The sequence below is a fragment of the Momordica charantia genome (genome assembly GCF_013281855.1).
Source record: "Momordica charantia cultivar OHB3-1 chromosome 2 unlocalized genomic scaffold, Mcharantia_2.0 BLBB01000002.1, whole genome shotgun sequence".
In the NCBI taxonomy this organism is placed as follows: Eukaryota; Viridiplantae; Streptophyta; class Magnoliopsida; order Cucurbitales; family Cucurbitaceae; genus Momordica; species Momordica charantia.
Window position 1 is genome coordinate 1,930,107 of NW_028275160.1, and position 19,726 is coordinate 1,949,832.

A 19,726-nucleotide genomic window follows, 5' to 3' on the forward strand; every position below is an offset into this window, starting at 1 on the left:
ACATTTTATATAAACATATTCTCAAAATAATTTGATCAAATAAAATCACCAGATTGATGCATATTTCCATCAAAGATCGATATGCGTCAATAAAAAGAATCCGAAACAAAAAAGCAATCCCGAATGAACAAAAGTGCACTTTGTTAAGGATTTTATATCCATAAGATTAAGAATTTAAGAGTTAATAATAGACATGGACTACTGATCCTCCCATCGCTAATTGATTTTGAGATGGAACTTCGTAATATTGATACACCTACCATTTACCTGTTATTTTACAAAATAATTTGTCAAAATTGGTCAAAGCAACAGGCTTGATTTTACTCACACCCCACTTGCTACGCTATAGTAATCTAATTATTATTAAATTGGAAAATGGTGGTCACGTGGTTTACGTAAATACTAACATAAGTTTAGTTCAGTGATAATTGGTATTTATTTATGACCAAGAAGAGGCCACGAGTTTAAACTTCCACTCCTCAGGAAAAAAAAAGAAAAAATGTCATTGGGATAAATAACAAAACTATATAGATATGTAAACCGTCTTCTTATCATTGTCTATTCTTCAAGGCCAAGTATGCCAAGTTTCAATTATATGAAACTATATTATATTCCTTGAAAGTATATATAAAGGGGCATTATAGTGACTACATTTCAAGAAACATATAAAGTGTGTATTGTTGTGTTAAAATTGTGACAGAAAAATATGAGGTTAAAAATAAAATTAAGAGACCAATTAAATAGTAATTTTTTAAAATTATAGGGATTAAAAACAAATATTTTTAAAGTTGAAGGACTAAAATAAATCGAAGTCAAAAATTATGAATCAAAATCAACATTTCCTTATAATAAATTTTCCAAATTAAATTTCACCTAAAATAACTCTCTCAACAAAAACGTGAGAATTATTTTTATAAACATCCCATAGGCATAAAAACTTAATATCTTAGACCCATTGCTTTTGCTATTTCATCTATCTTAATCAAAGTTAGTCGTCATTGATTTGGAAATTATTGAATACTTCCAATGCTATACATAGACCAAAAATTTTCAATAATCCACTACCAAAAATATATGGTTATCACTGATCTATGGCTACTTGAAGAAAAAGGTAAGAGTAGGGTGTTACCTGCGTAGGGTATTGACTTTTTAGTTAGAAAGTAGATTGGGCAATTGAAATGAAGTTTATTTTGAGATGAGAAATAAATAGAAAAGAGCACTCTATAATTCCATAATATGCATTATTTTTAATTAGGGCAATTAATTAATTCAAATTATGTGTCTTTACTTTACCTTCTTGGCTTCTTCTTCATAATTCTTATATAATAATGCAAATTCAACTTCTGATTTTAACTGACCCATCTTGAGAATTATCTAATTTTGCTCTTTCTTGGCTAATTTCAATGGAGTTTCTCAAGAACAAGAACATTTTTGTCATGGGTGCCTCAGGCTTTCTGGGAAAGAGTATGTAATTATATATAAGTATTAATTTGTTTTGTTTTTTAAATTTATACCACTAATATTATCTAACGTTAGAGTGCAGTTATGGTAGAAAAAATATTAAGGGATCAACCAGACGTGAAGAAGCTTTATCTACTTTTACGAAGTGTTATGAAAATATGGCAGCAAAACGTTTCTACGACGAGGTACGACAACCCAATCTAGCAAAGATACATAATTTTTGTTTCAAAAAAAATTATTAAAAAGATTTATGACGTGTAGTATTTAATATGCAGGTCGTGGAGAGAGATCTGTTTAGTGTGTTAAAGGACAAATGGAATGAAAATTTGAACGCCTTCATTTCAGAGAAGATTTGTTTCGTGCCTGGTGATGTCTCGCTCCCGAATTTAGGGCTGAAAGATCCTAATTTATTGAAAGAGATGAAGGAGAAAGTGGAAATAATAGTTAATTTAGCTGCAACAGTCAATTTTGATGAAAGGTGCACAAATTCATGCATTTTCAGTAACAACAAATTAGAATAAAAAGTTCAAAGAAATTACCTTCCTCTTTATTGACATTGAATTTGTTTTTTTTTTTTTGTGCAGATATGATGTGGCATTTGGCACTCATACATTGGGAGCTAAAAATGTATTAAGTTTTGCAAAGCAATGTTCTAATTTGGAGATTGTTGTCCATGTATCCACTGGTTAGTAATTACTATATAAAATATTCACTAATTGAACCACTTACAAATGAAACAATACATATGTTTATAAAACGCTACCGTTTTATTTATGTCTTTAACTTAGAGTTATGTTCAAGTTGGTAGTGCAAATATGACTTAATCGCTAACTTAATCAACACTAACGGTATGATTTCTTTTTAAAATTTTAACTTTGAATAATGGACAAACATTCGAGACAAATAAAATTTAATTATTGATGACTTGATCGCGGTATGATATTTTTTAAAATAAAGAATTGAAAAATGTGTATTCTCTGGTAGCTTATGTTTCAGGTGGAAGGGAAGGAATTATATTGGAAACCCCATATGAGATTGGTGAATCGCTTAATGATACTGCTGGACTCAATATTGAGACAGAACAAAAATTGGTGGAGAAAACAATAGATGAACTAAAAACCAATGGATCTACAGAAGCAACTATAACTCTAACCATGAAGCACTTAGGCCTCGAAAGGTATTGAAAATTAGATGGCCAAGTCTTAATCAATTTAATAATATTTTTCAATAGTGATATGAAAAAGACAATAATTTTACTCAATTTCTTGTTTATTATAAGGGCTATGATGTACGGATGGCCAAATACGTATGTATTTACAAAGGCAATGGGAGAGATGGTGCCGTGATAATAAGTACTTATAAACAACTTTTTCCTGGTTGGGTCGAAGATATGAAGTATGTAATTTAACAATATTTTTGAATGTGGATTACCCAAAAAAATGAAATGTTCCAAATTATTGAAATTAACAGTTTTCTCGTCTTCCTTAAATTAAGGGGTGCGGACACTATTATGGTTTGGTTACCTTAAAGGAAAACTAACCATTCTTCCGGTTGATATCAATTCAACCGTTGATTTAGTGAGTTCATATAATGATATAGTCAAGTCATTTGAGTTCGAAAAATACACATGTTTTGATTAAGTAAATAAATTATGGAATATACTTGAAAAATACAGATTCCGGCCGATATGGTGGTAAATGCAATGATTATGGCAATGATGACTCATGCACGTGAACCATGTCGTGTGATATAGGCTCTTCAACAAGAAATGGTATGACATGTGGGGATTTTTTGCATTTCATGTGGCAATACTTTGTTGAGAAGCCATGGATGAATCCAGATGGAAACGCCATCAAAGTTGGGAAGATGACTGTCTTCAACAGCATGGTCAAGTTTCAAAGATACACTGCCACTCGCTACTCCTTGCTTTTGAAGGTATATCATAGGCACTTTCCAAGTATCCAAAACCACTTGCAAACATTAACAAATCTAAACATTTTATTGGGATAACTACATCGACTCTAATTCTAAAATAATTTACACATTTGTCAACTTAGAGGATGAAGTCACATGAAAATTACCAAGCTACCTATGTTCATATATTTTTAATAAATAAATTACAAATATGAAAAGAAAAACCAATTTTAAGCCACCTCTGTTTATGATTTTTACACCTGAAACCCTAATCCCCTCTCTCTTTCTCTTCTCGCACTTTATAAAAATAGAAAAATATATGCCTATCGTACTATTAAAAATAAAACTCCAAAAAATATACATACATGTCGGAAAATTCAAACAAGAACGGCTGAAAAATTAAGAAATAATAAATTTAGAAATATAAAATCTTTAATCAAATATACATGGAAAGTATCAATAAAAATAAGCATAATAGATATGAAATGGTGGAATAAAAAAAATCCTGAAAATCTAAAAGTAAAATTTTCATTTCACATTTGTGAAAAATAGGTCATGACACAACCTTTAAAGACAATTTCTCAATTTTATTTTGGGGGTATGGGTATAATTGAATGCAGTGATAAGACAAATTATAAGAATGGAAAAATATATTATTCTCTTTGACCAAAAAAAAAAAAAAAATTGTATGCTTGAATTGATATCCGTTTTGTCGTTTGTACCATTGGCAAGGGCTTGGAATTTGCAAATGCCATATTTTGGGGTTCTTTTCAAGATACATGCAATAAGCACAGGAAGAAGTTCGATTCTATGATGAAACTCATGGAACTCTACCGTCCGTATCTGTTCTTCAAAGCCACGTATGTTACCATCTCTTGTTATAAACCACATTATATTTATTTAGGTGTGCTTTAGTATTGTTCGTTTCTCTTATTTTAGTTCTTTTTATTTCTACATCTAAATCTAAGTTTAGATGATTCATTTCAGATATCTTTCAGTTACTTATCTTCCTTTTTTCTTCTTCATACAGTTTTGACGATACAAATACAGAAAGATTGAGAATCACAGCAAGGAATTCATTTCAAACATTATACTTTGATCCTCGAGTAGTCGATTGGGCAGACTACTTTTACAATGTTCACATCCCTGCCGTGGTTAAATATGTCGTCACATGATTATAATCCCTATAACCCATACTTTAAACTTATATGTTAGAATAAATTTACTCTTTCCAATATATTCTCAATGTACCAAATATTAAGTAATGTTTCATATCAGTCAAATAATAAGAACACAATTGCTAGGTCATGCACGCCTATATTCATCCCCACAGTCCCCAATAATTCTAAGAAGATTCTTACCTTTTCTGGAAACTTCCTCTATGCTGTTTACGTCCTCCTCATCAAGAGCAAGAGAAAAGATGGCATTTGTGTCTTTCAAATGCTCCGACAGCCCAAGTCGAACGCCAATCATCGACCCTGCCACAGCTGGCTGCAATCTCAGAAGGAAAACTCAGTCACATTGATATTCCAAAAATGTATACTCAAATATAGGAAGTTCCTAAGATTTATGTGAATGCAATCTTCCTTAGAAAAAAAGCAACTTTACCTGATCTAGAATGTATTTAACAGCAACAGTTGGAATCGAGACCCCGTGCTTTGAAGCAACTCTCTTAAGTGTCTGTAGCAGAACTTGAAACAAACTCCATCCTCCCCATGCATCAACCATCTGCCGTGTATGATAAGGTTAAACAACATATCCAAAAAACTGGAGGCAGATACTATGGGTCTAAAATCATATTAGAATCCTTATGCAATTTATTTTATTTCTGAATCCCATAGTAAAGACAAATAGCTTGATCCAGGATCAATATTGTTGAGGTAAAAGAATTCGTCATACCCTTTTGTACTTTTGCAGAGAGGGAGTATTTAACGGAGGGCCAGCAAAAGGAATGGTTAAGTTGGTGTCAAGGAATTTTTCAGATAACAAGCCACCCATTACAGTTCCATACCTACATGAGAAACCATATTTCAGGGAAAACATTGCAAGTGTGAGCAGAAAATTCAAATAAAAGCTATTGACCAAACAAAACCGCCAACTTCGATGACATCATGATTCAGGATAATTGATAAAACGAAATAGAGAGGGAAAGAGAAATACGTTATAAGTTTAACTCCTGTGAGCTTACAAAGCTCAGCCATCTTTTGTTGAGGCCTCATATCAACAATCGAGTGTTGAACCTGATAAATTTCCATCAAAGATACGCGTCAATAACAAACAAAAAAAGCAATGAACAACGCAAGAGATGCACCTAACATTTACCTGATTACTCACGACAGGGATATCATTTTCCAGAATAATTTGTAACCTTTCCGTGTCAAAATTTGTCAGAGCAACAGTCTTGATTTTACCTACACACCACTTGCTAAAGTAATCTAATTAAATAAATAAATAAAAAGGTGATCCGACGACTAAAGTCGAAGAGCTCAGATAAATAATACTAACCCTCTTCTTTCAAATCAGTGAGGTGTTTTAGAGCATCAAGATAGCCAGGGTTTGAATAATCCCACCTATTCCAAAAACATAGTTGAAAAATATTTAGATGCATGGACGACACTCACCATGTAGTTAGAAAAAAATGACAGAAAGTAAAGGGTGTTTTACATTGCAAAAAGCAAGATGTATAATAAGTAAAAAATGCATTGGAAGTTGGAACTGCTCCCCGGAACTGCCTAAATGAGTTCTCTGGTCAAAGATTAAATTCATTGACCATCATTGTTCATTAAAAATAAAGTTCCATTTTTTTTATCCGTGAGTGTCCAAGCCAACTTATGCACACCTAGGATAATCTCACGAGCCAGCCGCCTGACCCTACAACATTTGGTGCCTAGAAACACATAGAAATTAATTCCTAAAGTAGCTGGCCATCATGGAATTTGAACTCATTTTATCCTAGTCCCTATGGACCAATGAGCCACCCATGATGATTAGTTCCATGTCTTTTTATTTCCAAATCTCATCCCACAAGTCCAAGATAGCAAGAGAATCATCCTGCCTGGTTTTTTGCTTACACAAATGAATGAGAGTCCATTGTGAAAAATGTGAACCATGGGTACCAGAAAGTAAAAAAATAATTTTCTGCTAACTTGCGAACCAAAAGGTAACTCACCAAAGATTCAAAATTTATGTTTTACTGTATCAAATATGATAACCATCACACGTCAGATTAACATTGTGTAAATTTGTTCGCATGCAATCCTGTGTGTACACAAGAGAGATATTAATTGTCTAATACCAGTGAAATTGAAGCATATCCAAAGAAGACACGTCCATTCTCTTTCGTGAGATATTAATGCTCTCCCGAACGTAGCTACTAGTCATCTTCACCGGCGGCGGCACCCATTTTGTAAGCCTGCATATGCAATATAGGATAAAAATATGAATTTCCAATTCCCATTTCTATAAACCCCTCAGATATTGCATATCAAAAGAAAGGCACGATAAGTTTCTTCTCTGTACGCAAGTCTAATTGCAAATGCTCATGTTCTTCCAATAAACATGGATCTCAAAAAATATTTGATCCAACATCCTACAATGAGGTGGTAGCTGAGCTCACCCTCTTACACTCTCTAGGAGTTCAGGCGGTCGCTCTCTACGAACTCGATTGATGAAGATGCCATACAAATCTTCAGCAGGTCCATCTACGAAAATGGAGGGGTACTCGATTTTTAAGGTGTCAAATCAAACCCACTAGATGATTAACATCTCTTCATTCCACATAACAGGCATAGTTAAATAGACTTATACCATACGGGATTTAATGAACAGTAAACCTCATGAAACTCCAAATTTAACAACTTCAGATTCTTCCTTGTAAGAAGAAGGAAATTGCAGTACAACCAGTGATAATTCAATGTGATAGGTAAAAATTAAAACTAACTAATGCGACTGGTAAACTGCATACATATATCAGCCATATCAAAAGTGTCAAATCCAGAATCAGCATATTTAAGCATTGCATCAACCGCATTATCTCTATCAATTCGACCCCATCCCCCGCTTGTTTGCCACATTCCATTTACAACTCGGCACACATCTAATGCATCCTCGCCGTTCTTAACCACCGTCCGTTGTTTATTTTCAGTGAGCACACATCGAATTAATCCTGAATTCAATTTCAGTGAATTGCATTCTCTTCTAGGGTTTACAAACGCTAAATTAAAAGCGAATCCACTAGGAGAACAAGGCAAAAACTTTGCCATTTTGACTGTGTGAACCTAAATCAACCAAAGAAGGAGGAGGCCACTTCACGTGTCTTTGATTTGCATATTTTTGAAGTCCACACACCATTCGCTGATTTATCCTTACTAAGGAACAAAAAAAAGTAATCAACAAAAACAGACTCCTTCGAAACTACATCCACCACGAAGGAGAAAGGATAAAATAGAATCAAGCAAGGACAAGGAATTCCAAAAAATGTGTGACATGCAAACAGGCTACGTGGCTGCGTTAAAGCTGTTTATGGATCGAATCGAAACGCACAGACTAAGAGTACCAGTGGTCCACAAAGAACACCAGGCCAAACAAGATGATAATGTTGACAGAATAATTTTTAATTTCGAATATATGTGAAATTTTTGTTTCCTAAAGCGACGCAATACCAATACGTACAGTGGTCGGCCATATCGAAGGTTGAAAGTCCGGCGTCGGCATATCGGAGCATTGCCTCCACCGCGCCGTCACGGTCGATTCTCCCCCATCCGCCGCTCGTCTGCCACATTCCGTTGAGTACTCGGCAGATGAGTAAGGAATCCTTGCCGTTTGTCACCGTAACACTTTGGGCGGACGCGGATCCCTCCAATGTCTGGGAGCATCTGACCACCGAGTTAGTTCCGAGTTTTCTCTTCTCACGGCGGGTTCTGGCCTCCGCCGTGAAGGATTTGAAGGCGGTGAGATTGAAGAAGCTCCGTTGAGTAATCGCTGCCATGGCTGTCGGATTACCAGAGAAGCGGAGAGAAACTGGCAAGTGGCTGAGGATTTTTGGCGCACTTTCCCGATTTTCCCTTTTTTCTTTTTTCTTTTTTTATTTTATTTCACTCCATGTCCATGCGTCTGATGAAAATACAATCTTATCCATACGTATATGCCATCCCAGCCCCTCATAGAGGGGCAGGTTCGTCATTTTGACTTTAGTTCATCAGCAAGCCCAGGGCATCACTTTTGTTAATGCATAAATTTAGTTACTATATTTTTTTTCGAGAAAAGTTTAGTTACTATTTAATCTTACCATTTTAAAAAGAATAATTATAATATCATTCAACTTCAAATTATATTCCTATTTAGTGTCTATAACTAATATCGTTGACGAAATCCACACGTATTTGTTGAATTAAATGCAAAATAATTAAACTGATACTAACGAAGTACACACGTGATATTAATCGTTGAAATAAATGCAAAATGATTAAGTCGTGCCAACATAACAGTTACTCGTTAAATTAAATGTGAAATGATAAAATCGACCCAAACGAAATACACGTTTGACATTACTCATCGAATTAAATGTGAAATAATTAATCAGTCTCAAAAATTTTAATGTAATCAAATCATAACCACTTTAAGATTTCGAATGGATAGCATTTAGTTCAACTTCATTCACTTTTCCAAATTTTTACAAATAAAAATATGAACACCAATTTTTTTCCTTTTCTTTTTTTTTGCAAAGTAAAAAGGAAAAAAAAAAAACCAATGACTCCTCAATACCACTCTCAACATCTTGACTAAGCAAAACATGAGATCTAAATTGAATCAAAACCAAACAAAATCCATCTACTTTTGGTTGTTCACGAGTCTCATAATCCTCTGTTCCATCTGCAATAACCAAAAACATTAAGTAAAGTTTTAACATAAATATTAACTAGGAATGATTAATTGATATTACTGCTTAACCTGAAGAACTGGCTGAAGCTTGTTTCGAGTAATCGCGAATTCATGCTGCATCCAACTAAGAGCTTGGGAGACACTGAACCATATAGTTTATGGAACAAAGTTGAGCATCTTTATTAATATATAAATTTAAATACTATTTTGATTCATGACTTTTCGACTTTAGTTCATTTTGGTCAACTTTTGTTTATTTCAGTTCCTATACTTTCAAAACGTCGGTTTTTGTCCTTCTAGTTTTAACCCTTTTGACTATTTCATTTTCATTTTATTTCATTTTTTCCGTTAAATAAATTTCTTTAAATATAGTCATAAATTTGTATTAAAGAATTTCTATAGTATCTAACCTAAGAAGGTTAGTAATCTATGGCTTTTTGTTTCACTCACATTTTCTGGTCCTCTTGGTCACAAGCCTCAATGAGATGGATGGATGCTAGCCTCACATGTCGTGCGCCAATCCTGCCACGTGCACATTCATATTCTTAAGTAACACAAATCCATGAGATCATAGACAAATTCTTAGATTCACAAATATGATCAAAAGCACTAGAGTAATTTGAGAAAGATTATAAATGGATAAAATTCAAATGAAAAAGAGTAACAACCAACATATTCAAAATTCCAAGTAACTGAAAACTACCGTGTGCTTTTCTCCTCTATGTTGTGAGCCAATATGCTCAACTTAGAGAAATTGACGTTGATAGAATCCCTGCATATTTAAAACTATTAGTCTACAATGAAAAAGATAAACACATATGTGAAGTTTAAAGAGTAGAGAACCTTTACATGTAGTTGGTAAGTTCACATAAGTTGGATTCGACGTCATTTAGATATATGTTGATCAAATGAATAACACGATCAGACTCTTCAAATTTTATTAGAATCTGCGAGAATCTCTCGTCAACGATCTTCTACAAGACACGACACGAGTAAGTCATTTGAAGATGTTGCAATGGTCTTCAAATATACGAAACGAAACGAAACCAAGAAACTAGTTACCTCGTCAAACAATGACTGCACATAATCTTGGAGCAATCCCTTAAGAATAGACAGAGCCATTTTAGATGCAAAGTGGTAGGAAAAGAGAAACTGATTAAATACTAAAACAGAGGATAAGAAGCGAAGAAAACGTTATAGTTTTCATGCGGGGGAAAGCAAGACAAGAGGGAGATGAGGACAATGTGAAGCACAGACTACCTTCAGAATAGCATGATCCATCATGAATTTGACATCAAGATTCTCCAAAATTAACGTTTATGCCACTGGAAATGAATGGTGAATCAAATAATTGGTGTACACGTAACAGATTTGCATCGACGTGGGTATTGACAGGCAAAACATGTCATGAAAAGTGAATCAAAGAGAGGGCTGGAATAATAAATAGTTCATGTCCCTTACATTAGAAGAAATGATCACTAAACAACATGAAACTATAAGTTAACTTGGATTCACTTGGCAAAGCTGCATCAGAAATTTGGAAGTATTGGAAAGAAGAACTTAGCTAGAATTGGCTCTGTTCGAGAGAAGCAATTTCTGCATGTTCCACTCTTCCAGCCCCAAACCCTAAAAAAACATAGCAATTTTAAGAGCCACAAAGAAGAGGACGCTGTTTGGCATTTAATTAATTCAACAAACCACGTTGTTTCTCCAGTCTCCATGAATCCCCTCTCTGCTGCAACCTCTCAAATCGCGATTGCACCAAATTTGATCCGTTACGAAATTCACTTCCTCCGCCGCTGATTCTTTTCGAGTTCTGTGATCGCTTAATTCCCGATTTCTTCCGTTCATTCTTGATGCAATTCCGATTTTCGATGCGATTATCTCAAAGTAAGAACATATATTGGGTATCAGCATATTGAGGGTACAAAGTTCGAATCACCACATCTGTCGAATTAGGCGATCCAATTCCAATTTCGATGCGTAGCGCTTGCAAAGGCCGAAGCCTGAAAGTAATCACCCGAACAATTCCAAATGTATGGCTCCACTCGCCATCACCGGTCGCGATCAAATTACGAACTCATCCAAACCAGTAATTTCGCAGAGATCATCAATGCCCTTGAGAAATAACATTACGAAATTATTGGCCACTGGATCTTGATTCGAAGCCACGTTAAATTTTAATCGATACTTCTATGTATCAATAGATTCTACGTCAAATGGGTAAATTAATATTTTGATAGTACTAACGAGAAAATTGATGAAATATAACAAAATATCAACAAAATATCGTCAATATAAACATAATATTAATACTAATTTTTTTAATTATCGAAAAACTTATTTATATTTTACATTTTTTAGTTTTTTAATATTTTCATAAATATTACGGACATAGACATTTTGTCGATATTGTCAATCAATATTCCTTTAAAATTGAGTTATCAAAGTTTCCATCACCGTGAATATTTAAAACTTTGATTCCAATAGACAAAAACAAGTTGGATGGAAATCTTTATATCTCAATATAATATTGATAGGAAAGAACACAAGATGTCAACTAAAAAATTAATAGCCTGATTTTGAAAAATTATAACAAATATTTAAATTAATAAACAAATATCTTACTCATTTTAAATAGTTAAAATTTATCAATATTAATATTATATCTATATTTGGTAAATTTTTTATGTAGTACTATAAAAATATCGATTCGATATTCAGGTCGATATTAAATCTATAATAACCTGACGGAAATTTAATAACGTGATTAGAAGCAACAATATAGATGTCATTGCAAATCCCAAGCGGGTAAGGTTGAGAAAGAAACAGTCCCTTACCTCTTCAACATGCAGTGAAGGCACGATTGCTCCTAGTGTTGATAGTAAGCTTCAAGGGATATATAGAGAGAAGGGGTGGATTGGGGGGAGATGGTGGTTTGGTCGGGTGAGAGGTTGTCGACTAGGTCTAAGCAACCTAGATTGTGTAGGGAGCTCCAAAGCCTAGTGTGTAACTGAAACTTCAGAGAGGAGGGCGTGGAATAAGGATTATTACATCAAACTTCAAAGAACGTGATTATCCTCTTTTTTTTTTCATTGATCTACAAAAAATATTATGTACAACTTTAAGATTTATACAGACCTAAATAACTTTGGAAGATCACGTAGAAACGCTTCCTAGTTCCTATACAGTGTCATGAACCATAATTGGAAATCTTCAGCGCCTGCCAGTTAAAACTCTTATGTTCTTCATTGCTTGAGCAGTTCAAGAATGGTTGAGCAGAAGCAGAAGCAGCAGTGTCAGTATTTGGTTTGGAAAATTTCGTTAGATGACTAATTTAGCAACTTATGGAACTTGTATCATCTATGATCCACGAGGTGAACTCTTGTAATAGTTGAAACTTTTGACGAGTGGCAACGTTGAGGAAAATCTGCATTTTGCTGAAAAATTCTTTTGCGTCCTCTTTGCATTTGAATGAGCCAGCACAAGCACATTGCTCCGACAAATGAGCCGCTTTGACCTGCTTGCAGCGAACGCATACCAGATCCAGTACGTGATAGAGTCGCTCCCTCTGCCGCACAATTTGAAGCAGTGCATTCTCCATCATTTCTTGGTTGTATGGTTGCCCGCATTGTGGCACAGCGCAGTGCCATTCCGGTGCTTGTAAAGCCGAGTCGCGGCACAAGTCCAAATCTTGACAGTCGTCACAATAGCTGCCCTCAGAACCAATAGAAAGGGTGAGAAAAAAAAGTAGAAACAGATTCATAGACGTTACAGAGAGTTAAAAGTAGAAGATTTTGCCAATTTATATTGATATTTCTGCTGCAGCACAAATAACTACGGAGCAGACAAGTCATTAGCATACCTGCAAATAACGTTGGGTAAGATTAAGGAGGGACAGGGATCAGAAAACTCAGCTTCTGGTGCAAACTCTCTGACACGCACATACTTGAGTAAATTCTTCCTCATTACCTATACAAAAATGTTAACAAGACCATTATTTACACTAAATAGAATGCTGCGAGGGAAGCCAAAGTGAAGGGAAAAGTTCAAGAATTAAACTATTTAGCTAACTAAAACTCGAGAGAAACCAAGAGGGAAAAAACACACTTTTTGCAGTCCATTTTTTTTTTCTTCCCATCAATTACTGGAGAGTTTAATCTAAGTTTGTTCCTTGAAACGTTCAGGATAGTGACAAAAAGAACATTGAGGGAAGATGGAAGCTAAAAACCTCCATGGTCTCAGATGAGGATGGTAACTAGTACTGTAAAGGTTATAAAAGGAAGCAAACGAATCTCAACTTGGTAAATACTTCAATAGTTATTTCACATGGAAACTTTCTTTTATCCTTGACTTGACCTTAGTAATAATCTTGTCAAAGTAAAAATTTAGAATAATGAGCTACAAAATTAAAATGATGACTGGATTAAGATGGTGATACCAGAACATCATGCTGGACATTTTGATCAAGCGCCAAAACTGCACAGACGTGCTTAATAAATTCCAATGCAGCATCTCCTTTGTGGATACTACCAGAAGGTTGTTCTGGTAAAACATCCTGGGTGTTCTTGTCCTTCCCTTTCATATGAAGAACAATATCACGAACAATCCCCAATAGTTTGTCGCTGAAGTAAGAGCTTAGCTGAGGATCAAGATGAACATAGTAAATACATAATCAAGAAACTTAGAGAAAGAAATAAAGAGAAAAATGGTTCAAAGTACTTGCAGCAGATAAGCATTAATACCTGCTCTTTGAGATGTTCTGTTACGCGTGATTCAAATGATTCGGCAGCTCCCACAGTAACGGATGGGGTACATTTGTCACCGTGCTGCAACGATGCTCTTGCTGCAGCTTGCTTGGTTGCATAATTCCATGGAATATATAAAAATTGAGAGATTATAAAAACAAAGTGATCCTGCAATGACCAGAAGAAGACTTGACCAATTAAAGCATTTTACCTGAAGAAATTAACTGTCAGATTTTACTATACTGTCTTCAGCTGAAAAGAAAAACTTGCTATTAACAGTGCACAGGAATTCTTTGGCTTATCAATCCCAAGCAAGTAAGGCTCAAGCAGTAAGGTTACCTGAATCTTCTTGGGCAGATATTCAGCAATGTTCCAGTTGGCCACTATATCAACTTGAGATTCAATATCTGTGAATTCCTCATCTCTTGCTGGGATTCCACCAAAGTTGAACTAAAATAGAAGAGACACAAAACATGGAAATATAAATCCGAGTAGTACAACAGAACTTGGGGAAAACAAAAGAAAGCTTAAATTGCTTAACTATTATAATAATCAAAAGATAAAAGAACAAAATGCTCATATATTGATTATTGAGTTTTATTCTCAATATTTGATAATCTAGAATAGTCGTCAACTGGAGCAATATAAATTAAGTTTCTTTCATAAAAAGCTCAGGATCTTGTGAGCTGTCTTGTACGTCAGTTTAAGGAAATGGTTAGAAGGTGTAAGGGAAAAAATGCTCAAGTGAGGGCCGTCATGCGTGGGACCCTTAACATTTCTAAATCGATAAACGGCCACCCAAGTTCAAGCCAAACTAAAGAATAATGCAGATATTTTGGACTTCCACAGATGATTCAAAATACCAGGAAATTAATTTTGGCAGACGCATTTGCAAAAGGCTGTGAAGTATAGGCAGAACTTCTGTTACATTTGTTAACAGTGAGAGGTTCCAACCACCACCAAAATAAATAATAATAATAATAATAAAAGAGAAAAAAAAGACAGACAAACAAACAAACAAAAGAAGACAGCCGAATGGAGAGGGATGACCCAAGACAAGAACAAAGTGAAGCATGAACACTGAGATATGACGTCATCAAACCTGATCCAAAAACAACAGTGAGTGCCAAAACTGTAATGGTTCCAGCTCAATCCACTCAAACAGATCCCTACGAAGAAGGAAAAATAATAAGAAAAAACAAAATACAAACTGAGAATGTTTTTATTAAAGATGAACTCTCTTCAAGAGCAGGAGGACAACCTTGTTTGCAGTGTTTTCAGCAAGCTATCACAGTATGCCTTAGCAGCAGAGAGATCAAACCTTCCCGTGTCTATAATAATTCTTGAGAAGTTCGCAAATATAATGGTGGCACCTAATTTGCGTAGTTCGGCCAACAAAAGAGCAAACACCTTTTGCATAACCTAACAAAAAGTTTAAAAGAGTAAGTCGGGCCACTGAAACAGCAGGAATTATAAATACAAAGTATTTAATTAGAAACAGTAAATAACTACAGCAAGGCATTATTTGCAGTGGAGTTTGTTTTGTTTTTTATTCCACAGATGCAGTGGAGGGTTGTCCTGCAGTATCTTTTATTAAAAAATATATTTGAATTAACTTGGAGTTTGTTTAGCTTCTAAGAACATTTATGCATACCTTGTGAAGCAAGCGATGAAGAGCTGGGTCATGAAGTCTTGATTGGGGACTGCAATGCAAAAGCAAACAATGAATGAACATAGTCAACTAGCCAAGTTTGACTTGAAATAGAGTCAGAGTGAACAAGCAGAAACCTGCAAATCCATCGGTACAGATGCCGCAAAATTGCATCGGCATATACATTTCCAGATGTAACTGCATCTGCAAGACACCTTTGTATCAATTGTTTCAGGACACGAAATGCTGGAGCACATGACGCAGCCTCATCAAAGCCACCTTCTTCATTAGAAAGTTGTGCCCCACATTGCATATCACGTTCAAAGCCAAACAAGCCACCTCCTTCCATTTCATTCACTTGGCTGCTCTTCAGCAGAGCGTTGACAGCCAAATGATGGATCTGCATGGGTTGGGATAAAAATACTTAAATATCACTCAAATTTTATTATGGAAAGTATGTGTCAGTACTCAACCTTCAGCTCCACAGAAACTTTTCTATATGCTCCAGGGTATATCAGTAAAGGTTGTTGGACCTGTTACGAAGAAACCAATGGGAAACTCATCAAACGACACTGAAAAAATAAGGAGTATAGCAAACATGTATATGGAACTATTTGAAAAAATAGAAGCCAAAAATACAAATGTTCAATTTGTTTGTGGCTAGATGGAAGAAGGTCAAGACTTATCAAAATGTTAAAAAGAAAAAAGTTATTTAACTACTACTAACTATACTATTATTGAAAAATAATAATAAGATAAAATTCTAAGTACCACTTGTAACAAACCTCATCCGCAAAACACGCATCTTCTATATTAATGCCTCCTATATCTGGAACACCATCATCCGATATCCAAAGTACCTATGCATCAAAATTTCAAATTCTCCAGTTGGAAAAAGTAAAATTTCCCAATCAATCAATTAAATTCTTTAAGATCACATCAGTACAAAAATCATCAGACAAAAATCCAATAACCCCTTAAGAAGCTTCTTCTACCAATAAATTAGAATTCAACAAGGAAAATATAAAACAGCATGGAATTAAAAATTAAAATAAAAACCTGCTGCTGATCGTGTAATGCCCTTGAAAAGAAAATATCTGCTGTAAAAATTAGCCAATCAAGTTCAAAATTTCCCAATGGTACCTGCCAAATATGATTCCAAAAGTAAGATTCATATCAACACTTACAAATAAAGAATTTGAAAGAGGAAAAAGAAAGTTACATGGGCATATCTTGCAAGAGAGATTCTCTCATTCAACCATTGGGATGATGCAGCACAACGTTGCATTCCAATCTTTGCAGCTATTTGTTGCCAACCAAGAACCTGTAACGTACACGTTATACAAAATAATGCATCTAACTTAGGTTAAGTAATTTAAAAAATTTGAACACCTTTCTAGTTATTCATATATTTGTACATACTACTCTTGCTGATTTCATGTAGTGAGGCTCAACGCTCAAGCATGAGTTACCCAAAATATATCATAAAGAAATATTATGGATGTTTGACCTCTCAATATCCCCTACTTCTAGAGATTTTTTCCAGCCAAATATTAGTAATTCCAAGAGTAACCTATTGCCCTGGGCACTAGGATAATTTGTAATACATTAATTTTTTTAACTAAGAAAAATTAAATGCTAATTCACCGGGATAAATTTTATATTGAGTTTAAATAAAATCATAACTAAGTATAACCTACCAAGTTTAGAAGCTATAGCTTAGAAGACTACCTGATATTGGCTATCACGAGCATTAGAAGGAATGCTCACGCATGGAAAATCATCTAGCGCTCTCACACCTGACTTCAGCAGCTGCACATTTGGGCATTGAATTACAGCTACAATAGGTCCGTGGTTTATGATCCTGTGGATAAATATTGTTAGATGAGGCAACACAGAAAAAAACTACATAGAAAGGATTAATCAGTGGAATGTGTCAACAGAGGAATATTTTGACGTAATGCAAATTAAATCTGAGATGGGACTGAAGTCTGAATCCTTAATATCAGAAGTAGAACAGCCAAGAAAAGATATTCAGAACACTAATGATAAATATATAGAACAGCTAAAATATTTTCTGAATCAAATAGGTCAACATACATGATTTCCTGCTATAGAATGGATTTTTTTTTACATGCTGTTTCAGAAAAATGATCATACTATACACAAGATATAATAGTCCAGAAATATTCTTCTGGAGGAAAGAGAAATAACATATTAATATTAACAGAATACCAAGAATGATTGTGTTAATGAAAAGGAACCATGCAAGCTGGGGAAATTGTAGAAGCCTCCAAACTAGATATCCAGAGGAAAGAGAGCAATGACAAAAGACGCTCTCTAAAAAAACACTAGAAGCAATTAAGTCACAAGCTCTTAGAGAGCAATAACATGTTTATCTATTCCATTAAATTACATTAATTTCTCTCCAACCAAAATCTCCAAATCTTCAGTAAAGAGCTTTGACATACTGATCCATACAGCTTTGGCTTTTCCAATAAAAAGAGAAATCCACATATAACTTGGCAAAATATAATTTTGAACCTACAAAGCGTAAAGCAAGAAACCTTGAAGAAGTTACAAAAAATGCCACAAACTCAACAAAAATGACCAACGGTGAAGGAAAAAAAATATTTGAAACCTTTGTATTCTATTTGCAAAGGACACACCACTGAGGTGCTAAAGCCGTACTAAAGAAAGATTTTTCATTGAAGACGTAAAACAGGTAGTCACTAATCCAATATAAATCTTGCAATTTCCAAAAATTTCCCCAGTTTGGAGGCAATTGCATAAAGAAATGAACAATGACTAAACCTGTGATCTGTTATCGATCTTTGCAAAATCACTTCAGCTTCTTTGATGTTAACAACATAGTCAACCTATGAATTGAATAGAAAGTTAAAAATGTGATTAGATTTCAAGATAAAGAAAGAGACATGTGAACATAACATCTCAAAACAAAACTGGTATGGTTAAAGCTCCAGAAATTTAGCACGAACTGATTGCATAAGCAGTAGTTGTAGTAGTAGATATCCGAAAAATAAGTTATTAAAGATAATTTAGACTTAGCCAAACAACTTAAACAATTATGATTTGTAGGGATAAATTCAAATTTCTAGAATATATTTCTTCATTTCAATATAGGAGTCTACCTGTTGAATTTCATCCATCAAATTGATCTCTGTTTACATATAACGGATGCAATATAAGTATAATGAACTAGCTTTCACAATAAATTCATTCAGATAACGGTAATGAAGAGATATATAAAAGTAAAATTATTTAGTTAGTTCAGAAATATATATCCCAAGACACCATTAGTTTGATAAATCCATTGCCTAGATAATTTGTAGAATCAAAATTAGGTCATATCAGATCAGATAGGATCTATGGAAAGACTTGCGAGTTTACCTTGTAAGTAATACCACTCATAGGAGGTTGTGATTGACCAGACAGCATTTGACAAGCTTCACGGAATTGCCTTTCAAGAAAACTTGATGACAAGTCTTTGTTTGGATAAGGACTAACCACCACCACGAGCATTGATCTTGTGGAGGGAAAATAAGTAATGTAGATCGCTCTTCCTTCAGAAATACTAAAATTAGAGGGAAAAGTGTCAGCAGTATTTAAGCTAGAATGCCTTTGCAATACAAGAAAATCCTAATAAAAAAATAAATGTGTGCTTCGCAATAGAACAATGACGATGTTATTCAGCATTTTGATTCATGTCTAGTCTACAATGGTCGATTCTCAACTCAAAAGAAAACAGGTGGTCCAGGTCCAAGATTTACATAAAAAATCAAACTAAAAAACAAAATGAACCTGACTCCTTAAATTTCAATTGGGTTTTACATTGAGTTACAGTTCTATAATTGCAAAACATTCCTTAGAAGCAACAACATCAACTAGTTTTATAGATATGACACTCAGAAACTCGGCTGATTGGCTGACTTCCAGCATTGTAAGGCAAACATTTGGCTCGCAGCCTTTTGGCTATCACAAATATAAGATAAGAACGCAACTTTCAACTAACATTTCCTTCTTTATCCATCTTTTTTTTTTCTGAAACAAA

At 34.4% G+C, this 19,726-nt stretch overlaps 3 protein-coding genes and 1 pseudogene across 7 annotated transcripts in view; 1 reads left to right on the forward strand and 3 right to left on the reverse strand.

Moving 5' to 3' along the window:
- Positions 1–1,368: 1,368 nt before the first annotated feature.
- LOC111020659 (fatty acyl-CoA reductase 3-like) lies at positions 1,369–4,550 on the forward strand (annotated as a pseudogene). Its single transcript, XR_015789339.1, has 10 exons — positions 1,369–1,464; positions 1,537–1,646; positions 1,737–1,939; positions 2,046–2,146; positions 2,446–2,638; positions 2,741–2,837; positions 2,956–3,038; positions 3,137–3,418; positions 4,070–4,235; positions 4,406–4,550. The product of XR_015789339.1 is annotated as a fatty acyl-CoA reductase 3-like (transcript).
- On the reverse strand, positions 4,431–8,546 carry LOC111020660 (NAD(P)-linked oxidoreductase superfamily protein). 2 transcript variants are annotated; one of them, XM_088121099.1, is made up of 9 exons: positions 8,047–8,546; positions 6,992–7,076; positions 6,671–6,787; positions 5,881–5,945; positions 5,698–5,810; positions 5,536–5,615; positions 5,275–5,386; positions 4,984–5,103; positions 4,431–4,866 (listed from the first exon to the last, which is right to left on the reverse strand). In XM_088121099.1, the coding sequence occupies exons 1-9, from the start codon at positions 8,360–8,362 to the stop codon at positions 4,681–4,683; spliced, it is 1,194 nt and encodes a 397-aa protein (XP_087977225.1). In that variant the 5' UTR covers positions 8,363–8,546; the 3' UTR covers positions 4,431–4,680. The 2 variants fall into 2 exon arrangements, with proteins under 2 accessions (XP_087977225.1, XP_022153067.1); XM_022297375.2 differs by having other exon boundaries at positions 5,698–5,786; positions 8,047–8,539.
- A 452-nt stretch (positions 8,547–8,998) lies between these two features.
- LOC111020657 (histidine-containing phosphotransfer protein 1) lies at positions 8,999–11,412 on the reverse strand. 2 transcript variants are annotated; one of them, XM_022297372.2, is made up of 8 exons: positions 10,954–11,412; positions 10,516–10,881; positions 10,318–10,356; positions 10,105–10,226; positions 9,959–10,027; positions 9,706–9,777; positions 9,325–9,397; positions 8,999–9,246 (listed from the first exon to the last, which is right to left on the reverse strand). In XM_022297372.2, exons 2-8 carry the CDS (start codon positions 10,537–10,539, stop codon positions 9,205–9,207), a joined length of 441 nt encoding a protein of 146 aa, XP_022153064.1. In that variant the 5' UTR covers positions 10,540–10,881; positions 10,954–11,412; the 3' UTR covers positions 8,999–9,204. The 2 variants fall into 2 exon arrangements, with proteins under 2 accessions (XP_022153064.1, XP_022153063.1); XM_022297371.2 differs by having other exon boundaries at positions 10,105–10,229; positions 10,954–11,406.
- Positions 11,413–12,316: 904 nt separating this feature from the next.
- The window catches only part of LOC111020656 (DNA polymerase epsilon catalytic subunit A), a 30,332-nt gene continuing 22,922 nt past the window's right edge, over positions 12,317–19,726 (reverse strand). Inside the window, exons 34-49 of one of the 2 annotated variants that reach the window (XM_022297369.2) lie at positions 19,066–19,249; positions 18,469–18,533; positions 17,386–17,518; positions 16,877–16,978; positions 16,714–16,797; positions 16,440–16,514; positions 16,128–16,187; positions 15,792–16,054; positions 15,658–15,706; positions 15,265–15,425; positions 15,106–15,172; positions 14,343–14,453; positions 14,001–14,171; positions 13,697–13,897; positions 13,121–13,227; positions 12,317–12,968 (exon numbers count right to left, since the gene is read on the reverse strand). In XM_022297369.2, the coding sequence (XP_022153061.1) occupies positions 12,593–12,968; positions 13,121–13,227; positions 13,697–13,897; positions 14,001–14,171; positions 14,343–14,453; positions 15,106–15,172; positions 15,265–15,425; positions 15,658–15,706; positions 15,792–16,054; positions 16,128–16,187; positions 16,440–16,514; positions 16,714–16,797; positions 16,877–16,978; positions 17,386–17,518; positions 18,469–18,533; positions 19,066–19,249 (2,209 nt within the window). In that variant the 3' untranslated portion in view covers positions 12,317–12,592. Of the gene's footprint in view, positions 12,969–13,120; positions 13,228–13,696; positions 13,898–14,000; positions 14,172–14,214; positions 14,256–14,342; positions 14,454–15,105; positions 15,173–15,264; positions 15,426–15,657; positions 15,707–15,791; positions 16,055–16,127; positions 16,188–16,439; positions 16,515–16,713; positions 16,798–16,876; positions 16,979–17,385; positions 17,519–18,468; positions 18,534–19,065; positions 19,250–19,726 lie in introns of those variants that run through there. The other variant, XR_015789398.1, reaches the window with a different exon arrangement.

Excerpts from the sequence above, each read along its gene's own strand:
- LOC111020660 (XM_088121099.1), bottom strand. The coding sequence starts at position 8,362 with ATGGCAGCGATTACTCAACGGAGCTTCTTCAATCTCACCGCCTTCAAA. Across the intron at positions 7,077-8,046 it reads CTTCGATATGGCCGACCACT|ATGGACCTGCTGAAGATTTG; the intron begins GTACGTATTGGT and ends CCATTTTCGTAG. Across the intron at positions 6,788-6,991 it reads CTCCTAGAGAGTGTAAGAGG|GCTTACAAAATGGGTGCCGC; the intron begins GTGAGCTCAGCT and ends TTGCATATGCAG.
- LOC111020657 (XM_022297371.2), bottom strand. The coding sequence starts at position 10,539 with ATGATGGATCATGCTATTCTGAAG. Across the intron at positions 9,398-9,705 it reads GACCAAGAGGACCAGAAAAT|TGTCTCCCAAGCTCTTAGTT; the intron begins GTGAGTGAAACA and ends TATATGGTTCAG. Across the intron at positions 9,247-9,324 it reads AGCTTCAGCCAGTTCTTCAG|ATGGAACAGAGGATTATGAG; the intron begins GTTAAGCAGTAA and ends TGGTTATTGCAG.